The sequence below is a fragment of the Pseudophryne corroboree genome, chromosome 5 (assembly GCF_028390025.1).
Source record: "Pseudophryne corroboree isolate aPseCor3 chromosome 5, aPseCor3.hap2, whole genome shotgun sequence".
NCBI classification, from domain to species: Eukaryota; Metazoa; Chordata; class Amphibia; order Anura; family Myobatrachidae; genus Pseudophryne; species Pseudophryne corroboree.
The window spans coordinates 293,988,469-294,002,062 of NC_086448.1; the positions used below are offsets into that span (position 1 = coordinate 293,988,469).

The 13,594-nt window shown below is 44.3% G+C and overlaps 1 protein-coding gene across 1 annotated transcript in view; it reads left to right on the forward strand.

The window, feature by feature from the left end:
- Nucleotides 1-13,594, forward strand: part of KIF15 (kinesin family member 15) — a 438,779-nt gene that overhangs the window by 281,176 nt on the left and 144,009 nt on the right. Inside the window, exons 22-27 of the mRNA XM_063922408.1 lie at nt 2,493-2,578; nt 2,715-2,793; nt 2,876-2,962; nt 9,281-9,385; nt 9,886-10,008; nt 10,148-10,294. Coding sequence (XP_063778478.1) covers nt 2,493-2,578; nt 2,715-2,793; nt 2,876-2,962; nt 9,281-9,385; nt 9,886-10,008; nt 10,148-10,294 — 627 coding nt within the window. The remainder of the gene's footprint in view (nt 1-2,492; nt 2,579-2,714; nt 2,794-2,875; nt 2,963-9,280; nt 9,386-9,885; nt 10,009-10,147; nt 10,295-13,594) is intronic.

Consider the following 13,594-nt stretch of genomic DNA (forward strand, 5'->3'; position numbering starts at 1 on the left):
TCTTCGAACCAAATCTGGATATCTTCCTAAGGTGGTTAATAAATTCCATCTTAACAAAGAAATTGTAGTCTCGGTCTTCTATAGGCCGGACTTTGCTGCGGGAGATGCATCGCTGGACGTAGTCCGTACCTTAAGGAACTACGTGGATCATACCAGTGCCATTAGAAAGACAGATACTCTCTTCATTCTCTATGAAATTCACAAGAGAGGATGGCTTGCGAATAAGCGGGCACTGGAGAAGTGGCTTTGGATGAAAATTTCAGAAGCATATTCTCAAGCTGATCTCCCTGTTTCCGACTAATGTCTCTGCTCATTTTAATTGTAAGGTAGGCCATTATGGGCAGCACAATGTGCTGTTTCAGCAGAATAGGTATGTTGGGTAGACACATGTTCTTCATTTACACATTCATTAGACATTATGCCTTAATACCTTTGCCTCTCAGGACACTGAATTTGGGCAAAGGATTGTCCTGTCTAATCAGGAAAGTCCCCACCACTAAATTGCTTTGGGACATCCCAATGTATCCTGTGGATACCCTGTGGACCCTGCAGGAGAAATATACATTATGGTAAGAACTTACCGTTGATAACAGTATTTCTTCTAAGTACACAGGTTCCTCAGGGATCCCACCCTGACGCACCTGATTTGAGGATCCTTTTACTCACTAACCTTGTACGGAAGGGTGTGCATGTGTGTTCTTCTCGCCTGATTAGGGATCTATATGATGATCCTGCCTTGAGCTTTGGAAAACAACTGATTTGCCTGAGCCAGGAGGCAGGGATATATGGACGGGCCCGTTGCATGCTGGGAGGCCGAAAAGCTTTGACTGTTTTGTGCAAATCCGTTGTCCCTCCACCATATCCCAATGGGTGGTCTTCAGTTTGCCGGCGGTCGGGAACCCCGACGGCCAGCATACCAGTGCCGGAATCCCGGCCGCCAGGCATACAGACACCTTCTCTCCCTCTTGGGGGTTCACGACCCCCCTGGAGGGAGAATAGATAGCGTAGCGCACCACCGCGCCCGCAGCGTGGCGAGTGCAGCGAGCCTGCAAGGGGCTCATTTGCGCTCGCCCAGCTGTCGGTATGCTGGCAGTCGGGATTCCGGCGCCGGTATGCTGGCCGCCGGAGCCCAGCCGCCGGCATGCCATAGTACACCCTATCCCAATGTATCCTGTCGAACCTGTGGACTTAGGAGAAATACTGTTATCAACGGTAAGTTCTTAACATAACGTATATTTTCCAGCAACGTCTGGTGGCCTTGCAGGGGATCCAGACATTTTTGCAGGGTGTGTTGAGAATACAACCAACTTTTCGTCCTCCCACGGCCCCGTGGGATCTAAATTTGGTGTTAGAATTTTTGAGATCAGACGTTTTCGAGCCTTTGGAAAGGGCAGATCTGAAATACTTGAGCTGGAAAGTGGCGCTGCTTCTAGCTTCAGCGAGGAGGGACTCAGAGTTAGGGGCTTTGTTGTGTAAAAGTCCTTTCCTCGTTTTTCATGAAGACAGAGCGGAACTCTGTACAAAGGCGGAATTTTTACCTAAGGTGGTTTCCGGTTTCCACATAAACCAGCCGATTGTAGTGCCCTCATTCCAGGGTGAGGGGGATTTAGCCCTGGATGTGATCAGAGCCTTACGGGTATACGTGCAGGCCCCAAATTCCATTAGGAAGTCAGACGCCTTGTTTGTCTGCTATGATGGTCCCAGGAAAGGCTTGCCAGCTTCTAAACAAACGTTGGCCAGATGGACAAGGTTAACCATAAAACAGGCTTATTACTTTAGTGGTAAGAGTTCCTTTCGGGTAGGTGCTCATACTACCAGATCAGTGGGTGCTTCATGAGCGGCGGCTAGAGGAGCCTCCACTACCCATCTTAGCAGAGCAGAAACATGGTCATCAGCACACATGTTCACTCATTTCTGTAAGTTTAATACATTTGCATCGAGAAATGCAAAGTTTGGACGTTTGGTTCTTCAGGCTTTGGACAGCACTCCCGCCCATGGGAGTATCTTCGGGATGTCCCTAGCTGTCTGAGATTTCCAGTGTCACCTAGTGGATGAAAGAGAAAAGAGGATTTTGGTACTTACCAATAAATCCATTTCTCTAAATCCACTCGGAGACACTGGACGCCCGCCCGCCTCTGTGCTGTCAGCCTTTGTGTTCTTGTTAAATTTGGTTCAAGCAGTTTGAGTATTATGTTCATAGTTCTTGGTTGCTGTTTGACTTGTTGGTACGGTTGGTTCTTTCCCATATGGCTTTTAATTTTCATGTTCCCTCTTCTCGCCGTCAATTTTTCAAACTGGAGTGATTAGGGGGCGTGAAGGGGGAGGTGCCAGCTGTGCATAATTTTTTATAGATTGTGCTTCCTTCGGTCTACATCCTTCACACCCCAGCTGTCTGAGATTTCCAGTGTACCCGAGTGGATTCAGAGAAATAGATTTATTGGTAAGTACCAAAATCCTCTTTTTTGTTTAAGACCAACTTTATTCTTTAACAGAATCTTTTGGAGCTTTTAGAAACCGAAAAGGAACACAGACAAAACCTGAAGTTTCAGCTGGAGGAGGACAAAGAGAACAACTCTAAGTATGTGAAATGTTACCAGGCTTTGCAGTATAGCAGGACATTGTTTTTCCAAGAAATGACCATCATATAATCGTATTAGTAGTTTGGTGCATTGGTTATTACTAGAAGCTGATTTACGAAATGTTATTCTTTGTAGAGAGCTTCTGAAAGTTCTAGAGGAGAATGTGAATCTCAAGAAACAGTACTCAGATCTGGTGACAAAGTGTGAACTGCAGGTATAGCCATGATTTATTATGTCTGTTATTGTCTTTACGTACAATATTGTTTAAGGCTACTCACAAGTTTAATCATCTCTAGGTCACAGAGCTTCAATCGCTTAAACTCCATTTAACTTATTCCAAAGAGACTATATCTGAATTGGAAAAGAAAAGTTCTTTGGATAAGGTAGGATTCATAATTTGATCTATAAAGTCACTTAAATGGGGAATCTTAACTTAATAAAGGTAATGACAAAATAGCTTCTCTGCAGATTTGTTACCTTAAGATACTTTTCTCAAGTTCTACAAGGTGTATGCCTCTGAGAGAGCTGCATTCACCAGGAAACTCCTCCGAGTCGCTGTTCATTCTTAGGCATACCTCCATCTCATGGGTTGGGTATTGTAGAAGGAGAGCGTGAAACTGTTTTTATATATATATATATATATATATATATATATATATATATATATATATAATGTTGAGTATCCCTTCTCCAAAATTCTAAATCACACATTTTCGGTTCCCTTACTGAGATGACACCGATACATATATACTATATTATAAATCTATATACTGCATCTATTTATACACATAAAATATTATATATTTGTCATTATCTCAGTAGGGGGCCCAAAAATGTGGGATTTTGGATAAGGGATACTCAACCTGTGTGTGTGTGTGTGTGTGTGTGTGTGTGTGTGTGTGTGTGTATATATATATATATATATATATATATATATATATATATATATATATACATACTCCAGTTAGATTCTGTGCCCAGAGAGACTGGACACATAACAGGGGAGCTCTCCTGAGTTTCTCTGAAAAGACTTTGTTATGTTTATTATTTTCAGGGAGCACTGCTGGCAACAGGCTCCCTGCTTCGTGGGACTGAGGGGAGAGAAGCAGACCTACTTCTGTGAGTTCAAAGGCTCTGCTTCTTAGGCTACTGGACACCATTAGCTCCAGAGGGTCTGATCACTTGGTATATCCTAGCTGCTCGTTCCCGGAGCCGCGCCGTCGTACCCCTCACAGAGCCAGAAGAGAAGCCGGGTGAGTAAAAGAAGCAAAGAAGACTTCATAAAGATGGCAGAAGACTTCAGTCTTCAGAGGTACCGCGCAGCGCGCCATTGCTCCCACACTCTAGCGGCACTACAAGGGTGCAGGGCGCTGGGGGGGGGGGCGCCCTGGGCAGCAATAAAACCTCCATATCAGGCTGGCACAAGAGGTATACAGTCATGGGCACTGTATACAGACCCCCGCCAGGGTAAAAAAGCTAAAAATAAAAAAAGCGGTGCTGAAGTGCGCCATTAAGGGGGTGTGGCTTAGCCCTCACAGCTCTACACAGCGTTATTTTCTCCTCACAGAAACGCTGGTCCTGCCAAAAGCACTGCTGATGATATCACAGTGAAAAACAAAGGGGTGCACAGTGGTTTAGTGTGTTATATGTATAAGAAAAGCACAATATATAAGGAATATGGTGTAATAGAGCTGAAAAACGTCTTCTGTGTTTCCCTGACATAAAATAATCAGTGTAATGTCGGTGGGTGGTTAGTACATGTGTGTCGGCATGTCTACGGCTGAGTACTCTGTCAAAAATGTCTCAGTCGGCACCGCCGACGCCTGATGGTACTTGGTTCATGAAAATAAGTATCAACATGTCAGTAGAGGTATACTTTTCACAAGAAAACTATATGCGACATACAGACTTGTGTGGGTGACCTTGTCGGCACCAACAAATCTGACTGGGTAAACATTGCATGATAATGTGCTGCTTTTCAGAAAGCTATACCTGTATGTATGTATATGTATGTGTGTATATGTGTGTGTGTATGTATGTATGTATATATATATATATATATATATATATATGTATATGTATGTATGGTACAGTTGCACAGACGTAGTAATATCTGTGGAGGGTGTATTATTCTTAATAGATATTTCCCTCAGACCCCTCAGGGTCGCAAAAATGTTATTTTACCCAGTTGCTACTCCCTGATATCGACACGAATAATAATTCTTATGTCGACCATAAAGTTTCCTGATTAGATCCACAAATCAGCGTTCAGTACATGTTTCACACACATTAAGAACGTATTAACGTCACTAGGTGTATATGTGTGTGTATGCATGTATATATATATGAGAGAGAGAGTTTTATATATATATATATATATATATATAAGAGAGAGAGAGTTTCATATATATATATATATATATATATATATACAGTGATATGTGTATATAAATGGGCAAGTATATATATATAAACTTTATAATGAATGCTGAAGTAAAGTTATTCCTTTTCATGTGCTGGTCGCTCTGTTGAAATACTCTAGGTCAGCCGTGACAAGATGGCTTCGAATCCTCACGAGGAGGCAGAGTGTTATTCTTTTCCCGCCGTGGATAGAATAAAGTGAGAGTCAACCCCTGCCCGGCATGGGGCCCTGTCAAAGAGGATCTTATACAGGAAGCTAAGTGATATTTTAATTATATACGTTGATTATACTTGCATTACATGCGCATGGGGGAGTGCTTGTATTCGGAAATGGTCGGTTACCTTGTCATCCGATATAATTACCCTGGGGAGAGATGGGATACTCCTTAAGTTGGGTCATATCTAGAACATGGTAGCATACTGCCGGGGACTCTTGGGTTCGCGAGCCAAGTCCAGGGCGGTCTCGGTTGAGAGGGCGTTGTGGATTCACTAAACGGTTGCTACTGCTGACTCCGAGATGAGATGGAGTCTCTTTCCTGGGGAAGCGAAGCCTGGTTTGGTGATGGCTTTGTGAATATGCTCGCGGTGGATGCCACTGGTAAGTCTACCTTCTTGCCCTAGGTTACCTCACTAAGGTGAATGACGCATTCTTGTAGGATGCAGTCATTTTGACCGAATGGATAAGGATTCCCCTTTTTCTTTGCAGGAAAAGGAGGGTGAAAGGGAGGTAAGAGGTCAGCTACCTTGTTTTCAGGTTCACATGATCTGAATTCATCCTATGTTTCTGCCAGGTCCACCGCAGGACGTTGGGGCTATCTTGCAGGAGCCCACACTGGTGGTCCCGCGTCTGAAACTCTTCAGTCAGCCCTGGAAAGGACATGGACTAGTGAGTTAAGGATAGCATCCCTAGGGGAACATACGGGAGTGGTCCAGACGTTTCCCCTCAACGATTTTTTCAAATAGACCTTAGAGTCTCCTCCGGACAGGGAGGTAGTATGTGACACAATACGAGAGTTGTGTTAGGATCAGGTCATTGTCCTGCTGTCCCGATCACAAAAATTTAAAAAAAAAAGAGGCTGTTCTTCAAGCTTGTTTGTCTTTCCAAGGCCGGACGGTTCGAGCCCTTTCGAATCCTATATCTGAAATCTCAAAATTCCTACTCAAGATCCATGAGGGAATCTCTCATGGCAGGTTTCTCCACTCTGAGAAAGGAGGTCTAATTACGGTTTCTTCCACGTTAGGCTTACATGAGGTTCCGATTCAGGATTGGTATTTCGCCAGAGTGATGGCGGTATGAGGGGTTTTTCCTTCGAGGGTAAGGAGTCAGAAGTATTCTGTACTGGTTCGCTCTCTGGATTACGGAGAGATCATGAAGCAAAATGGCGAAAAACCTTGTATTCTCCCTGACCGTTCTTCAACAACAGAACTTAGCGGAATACCGGTTGGTCCCTACGACGTGGGGGTCGGTTTGGACAATATTAATTTCTTCCAGTGGAAAGAGCTCTGAGGATTCAGAGGCTGGTCGGACCTGCAACAGTGTCAATTCATCAATACATTCAGTTACTTGAATGGGGTTGTGGCCTACGAGGCCATTCAGTGGCCAGCTTGCATGCCAGAGTTTTAGCAGAATTTGTTGGACGAGTGGTCCGGTTTCCACCTGGGATAATCATGATTTCAAGACCAGAATATCACTCCCGTGGCGGCGGCGTGATTCTCCACAAGGACGGGTGTCAAGTTAGGATACTGGTCATCCCATTAACGGTCTAGAGTTAAGGGCCGTTTATATCGGTTTTCTACAAACAAAAACCGAAGAAGAAGTGGTAGAAGCCAGAGAGATTTTCTGCTGAGCGACGAAAACATTTACACGCTCTGTCAGAGACGTTCGTTCCAAGAGTGGACAACTGGGAAGCAGACTTCCTCGGCGGACACGTTCTCCATTCAGGAGAGTGGAGTCTTCATCAAGCTGTTTTCACAGAAGTGACATGTTTTGGGGAATTCCGCAAATAGACAAGATGGCGTCTCGCCTCGACAAGAAACTTCAGAGATTTTGTTCAGGGTCGAGGGTCCCTCAAGTTAGCGGTGGACTCCCTAGGGACACCGTGGGTGTTTTCGGTTGGTCTATGTGTTCCCTCCACTTCTAATCTTTCCAAAGATGCTAAAAGATCATAAGATGAAAAAGGTTCAGGTGATCCTCGTTCTTCCAGACTGTTCAAGGAGGGCTGGTATCCGGACCTTCAGGAATTACTCATAGGAAATCCCTGATCTATTCCTCTGTGAGAGGATCGGTTACAGCAGGGGCCGTGTGGGTTCCAAGGCTTACCGCGGGTTCCATTGACGGCTTGGAGGTTGAAAGCCGGATCCCAGTGATGTCATCCCTACTCTTCAGGCAGAAAGAAGTAACGTTGAAACTTTACCGCCAATTCTGGGGAAAGTATGTGTCTTGGTGTGAATCCAAGATAGTTCCTACAGAAGAATTCCAATTGGGTCGTTTTCTCCATTCCTTTCTTATAAGATCGTGTGGATGCAGGTCTAAAGTTGGCTCGATTTTTAAGGTTCAGTTTCAGCCTTATCGGGTTTCTTCCAAAAACAATTGGCCTCCTTTCCAGAGGTTCACACTTTCGTAAAAGGAGTGTTACGCATCCATCCTCCCTTGTGCCCTGTGGCATCATGGGATCTTAACGTGCGTTGCAGTTCCTGCAATCTCATTGGTTGAACTTTTCAATACGGTTGAGTGGACATTCCTCACTTGGAAAGTGGTCATGCGGTTGGCCTTGTCATCCGCAAGGCGGGTGTCTGAATTAGCTGCTTTGTCTAGCAAGAGCCCCTATTTAATCTTCCATGAAGATAGAGCAGAGTTGAGTACTCGTCAGCGCTTTCTGCCAAATCTGTGATTTCGTTTCACATGAACCAACCTATTGTGGTGCCGGTGGCCACTGCCGCCAGGGCGACATCGATGTATCTAGATATGGTCTAAGTTTGAAAATTTATGTTGCCAGAATGGCTCCGATTAGGAAAACAGACGCACTGTTTATCCTGTATGCTCCCAACAAGTTTGGGGCTCCTGCTTTCAAAGCAGACTATTGCGCGCTCAGTCTGTGATACGACTCAGCAGGCTCATTCGACGGCTGGATTGCCGTTACCGAGATCGGTAAAGGCCCATTCTACCAGGATGGTGGGCGCGTTCTGGGCGGCTACCCGTGGGGTCTTGGCATTCTTGATTTGCCGAGCGGCTCCTTGGTAGGGTTCAAACACCTTTACGAAGTTTTACAAGTTTGATACCCTGGCGGGTATGGACCTCATTTTTGGTCAATCGGTGCTGCAGAGTCATCCGCACTCTCCCGCCCGTTTCTGGAGCTTTGGTATAATCCCCATGGTCCATTTGGAGCCCTCAGCATCCTCTAGGACGTATGAGAAAATAGGATTTTAATACCTACTGGTAAATCCTTTTCTCTTAGTTTGTAGAGGATGCTGGGCGCCCGTCCCAGTGCGTACTGTACCTGCAGTTATTAGTTGGGTTACACACATGCTATGTTTCTTTTCAGTTAGCCTATTGCTGACGTTTTTTCAGTGGCATAGGTTATGCTGTTATTGATGATGTGTACATACAGTTTGTGTTCCGTTCTGGCAGTGTATTGCTGTTTTTTAGTCATGCCGTCACCTGGTATTCTCTTGAATGCCACGTTCTGCGGCATGCTGGAGGTGTGAGCTAGTATGACGCTCACCGTGTTTAACTGATAAATTCTTTCCTCGAAATATCCGTCTCCCTGGGCACAGTTCTATAACTGGAGTCTGGAGGAGGGGCATAGAGGGAGGAGCCAGTGCACACCCCTTTTAAAGTCTTAAAGTGCCCGTGTCTCCTGCGGATCCCGTCTATACCCCATGGTCCATTTGGAGTCCCCAGCATCCTCTACGGACTAAGAGAAAAGGATTTACCGGTAGGTATTAAAATCCTATTTTTTATATATATATATATATATATATATATATATATATATATATATATATATATATAAAGTCCAAAAGAAATATATATGTGTGTGTGTGTGTGTGTGTGTGTGTGTGTGTGTGTGTGTGTTTTTAAAAACTTAATATTAAATAGACTCCTTGCTGGTTTATTAGTAAGCTGGTGAGCAATATGGCTTTAAGGCAGAGGAGGAATCGGTTTTGTTATTCAAAGTCTGTGCAGCATTGGAGAAAGGGATATAAAACAAATGTTTATGTATATAAAACTGATCATGACATTTGACCTATTTGAACTTTGTTTTCTTTCTGTACATTAGGAGATCATGAGTGACCTTATGAACCAAATCCAAGGTTTGAGGACAACCATCATGCACAAAACGGAGTCTATAGATGTACTTACAAGGGAGCTGGAAGACCTCCATGTGCGTGCACAGTCTTTGTTTCACATCTGTGTCACAGGGGCAGATGTATTAACCTGGAGAAGGCATAAGGAAGTGATAAACCAGTGATAAATGCAAGGTGGTGCATTAGCACCTTGCACTTAACCATGCTTTATCACTGGTTTATCACTTCCTTATGCCTTCTCCAGGTTAATACATCTACCCCTGAGTCTTTTACCTGTATTGTGTATTCTAAGGAGACAAAATAACCTGTATGTGGACTAGAATTTATTCTGTGTTGAAGAGTGGACATTCTCATTCGCTGACGTCAACTTACAAGCTGCAGTGCAAAACCAATCACATTATAGTGCAACAAAATCGTGCTGATTAGTTTGTGCTGCTTAAAGTATTGGGCCAGTTCATGGCAAAACCTTGTGTTTGTTTTTTACCTGTACATTAAAAGTAATGTAGTGCATTTTAGAAGCACTTAACCTGTAGCTGCGACAGTATCTGAATAATATTTTTATTGTTTGTGCATATAGAGTAAATACAGTTCTTCATTGTCTGCAAAAGAAGAAAGCAAAACACTTCTAGAACAACAAGAAAAACTAATTGACGATCTGAAAGAGAGCTTGGAAAGGAAACGGTCCGCTGACACCATTGAGGTATACGGTCTTTTCACTGCCCCATAGTGGATGGTTAGCCTTTTGCCTACACTCTCTGCTTATATAAATGAAATGGAGAACCTCATTGTAACACTAACTGCTGCAGCATTTAAAGTATTTGCTTTTATTTAAATAACAGAGAGAGCTCTTATGCGATGATTTGCTTCATGCAACTGAACAGCTTGGCAAGTTAACGGAAGCCTTTAACAAGCAGGAGGCCTTGCTTAAAGACCAGAAGGAAGAGTTGCTCAAAAAAGAACAATTAATTGCAGACCTGACTAACCAGGTAACTAGTTTCTTCCAGTACTAGAATGTGGCCCCAGTGTCTTTTTAGAAATAATTTTTTATCCTGTATTTCTCCGGCAGGGTCCACAGGTTATCCACAAGATAACAATGGGATATGATGGAGCGACAGCAGATTGGCACCAAACGATCAAAAGCTTTCAGGCCCCCAGGATGCAATGGGCCCGTCTATATATCCCCGCCCAATGGCTCAGGCAAATCAGTTTTTTGTTTGGTGCGGCAGGAGCTCGACCATGGTCAGAGGGCTGCTGTTCCTTTCAGCAGTTCTAAGCTTTCTTATGTTATTTTTTAGTCTTACTAGTTTTTTGAGTGATCTTTCTAAACAGCGTCTTATACGCTTAGAAAGAGTCGCTCTCTGCCGGGCCGCGACAACGCTTACCCACGAGTACAGTGCTGTTTCGGCGGTCGTCTGTGTCGGGTATACTAGCAGGTCCAGCAGACGTTACCAGGCTGTGGCCGGAGCACGGAGAGAAGGTAAGGCATCGATTCCGCTTAGTAGATGGAATACGGACACAGCCGTACTGTATAGGGAAGACACTACCAAACAGTAGCTGACGCGGCTGCCACCGCGGGTGCACCAGTGCTAGGCATTAGGGATCTTAGGCACCAGGAATAGCATGAGGCTGCGATCCCTAGGGTTGATGTCAGCAGGGGGAGTTGGATGCTTTCCTGGTCGCCCCTCCTCCCTGGTTCATGACCAGTTTCTGCCGAGTATCCCGCCATGAACTGTTTCCTCGCTTCTGTCCCAGACGCTACCACGAGGGGACTCGGTCGCAGCATAGGCCGCTGTGTCTGTGTTCACTAAGCGCTACCGCGAGGATACCAGGTCGCAGCATAGGCGGCTGTGTGACCGGTGCGTCTGTGTTCACTGAGCGTTTGTGTTCACTGTAGGTTCCCGGAGCAACAGTGTACACTAGTAGCGTCTGGATCCACTCAGCGTTTGCTAACATCTGTGTACATTTACTGTGGTTTTCTTCGCATTTGTGTCTGAATAAGTTAGATCTGTGTAAAACAGGATTCAGGAATATGTACTCCTACATACTTTAAAATGTGTTTGTAGTTGATAATGTGCTCGTATGACTAATATATAACGTGACTGACTGCTAGTGTGATTGCTGACTTTAATATATGTCAGTTGTTTTTTCTGATCCTCAATGCTGGTGCATGGGTAGGGTCAGATTGATATCACTTTAGAAGGTTAAAGTGATTACAGTCACAAATTGTGTAGTACACTGTGAAAGAGTAATTATTTATCATGTCTAAGAGCAGCAAAAGTGATGAAGGTACACTTACAGTAATACCAACACTCCTCATGTTTGTCTTGCAAAACTGTATTATCCTCTCAGGATCTGGTTCAGGATGGTTTATGTGCAAATTGTTTTGCCTTTCAGCAAAATACAAGGCAGATCCCTGTATGTTTGCACAGACCTTGTCCAGTATAGCTGAACGGGTATTTCCTACAGCTTCTTTACCAGGAATGGGGTACACTATTAACCCATACTTGCAGCTCCCTACCTACGGTATATGATTTCCCTCAGCAGCTTCTCATATGAAACAAGCTGATAAACCGATGGTAAGTAAACTTCACCTTCACAGGCTACACAAGATGATTCATCGGAAGATAAAAAATAAATTTACTCTACTTCAGCATACGAAGAGGAGGAAGAAGGTCTCAGCTCAGTGGATATAGCTGAATTAATTAGAGCAATGAAGGCCATTCTATCCTTAGAGGATTCAGCAGAGCTCGTGTTAAAAACCAAGGCACCTGTATTTAAACGTCCCCAAACAGTTAAGACTGAGTTTCCAGGGTCAGACCAGCTGACGGAAATCATGGAAGAGGCTTGGGCTAAACTCAATAAAAATATGGGATTCCAGTTATCCTTTTCCAGCAGGGAACGGTTTAAAAAGGGAGGTGGCTCCTAAAGTAGATACGCATGTGATCAATTAGTGCAAAAATCTATATTGCCTTTACTGTCAACATCATTAAATTATGTCACGGATAGGAGAGTGAATGGTTTTCTGAAAACCATATTTTCTCTGTCTGGGGCAGTCATAAGCCCAGCCATGGCTTCAGCTTGGATGGTAAAGGCAGTGGCTGCCTGGGCTGATGCACTGGAAGAGGATGGTTTCTCAGCTTCTAGAGAGCAAAAATCCTATATAGCTCATATTAAACAGGCTGTATTATTCTTGGAAGAAGAGGCATTACATATGGGTACTATTGCTTCTAGGGCATCAGCCTAAACAATAGCTGTTTGCAGAGCACTTTGGTTACGTATGTGGAAAGCAGATTCAGAATCTAAGAAGGTTTTGGAATCTTTACCTTTTGCTGGAAATTCTTTTTGGTAAAGAATTGACAGATATTCTGGAGTCAGAAGCAGACTCCAAGAAGGTCAAGTTTCTTCCTCATATAACCCCAAACCAAAGGGTCCAGTTTTTCGACCTTTTCGATCGCAAGGAAAAGCAAAGGGAAAAAGTGATCGTAAGCAGCCCCAATACAATAAGTTGGGTAATTCAAAAAAGCATTGGGCTACCAGAGGGCCAGCTTCCAAACCAGAAGATAAGCCATCAGCCTGATGGTGCGGGCCTCCTCCTGGGGGACCCCAGGGTAGGAGGCCGGCTTCATCAGTTTGCACAGATCTGGCAGCAGTCTACAACAGATGCCAGGGTGCAAGAAGCGGTATCTCTAGGTTATGTTTTCCCCTTCAAGAAGCATCCTCCTCGAAGGTTCTTCTGCACCAGCCCATCTCGGGTGGAGGCGAAGGCAAAGGTCTTGCAAGAAGCAGTTCAGAAATTGCTTCAGTCAGGAGTAGTCATTCCAGTACCCCCTGCACAACGGGGATAGGGTTTTTACTCCAACCTGTTTTTGGTTCAGAAGCCAAATGGGTCTTTTTGACCCATTCGCAAGCTCAAAATGCTAAACAAATACATTTTGGGTACCACGGTTTCACATGGAGACGTTATGCTCCATAGTTTTGGCCTTGGAGCCAGGGGATTATATGGTATCCCTGGATATTCAGGATGCATAGCTCCATGTTCCTATAGCATTTTCCCATCAGTGTTATCTCAGGTTCGCCATCCTCCAGCAGCATTTTCAGTTCCAGGCCTTACCCTTTGGGTTAGCCACAGTCCCCAGAGTATTTACCAAGATCATGGTGGTTATGGCAGCTTATCTCCGCAAGCAGGGGATAAGAATTTTTCCATACCTCGATGACCTTTTAATCCAGGCACAATCGCAGGAATTGCTCCTGTGCCATCTCCAACAGACAATAACATGTCTGCAGAG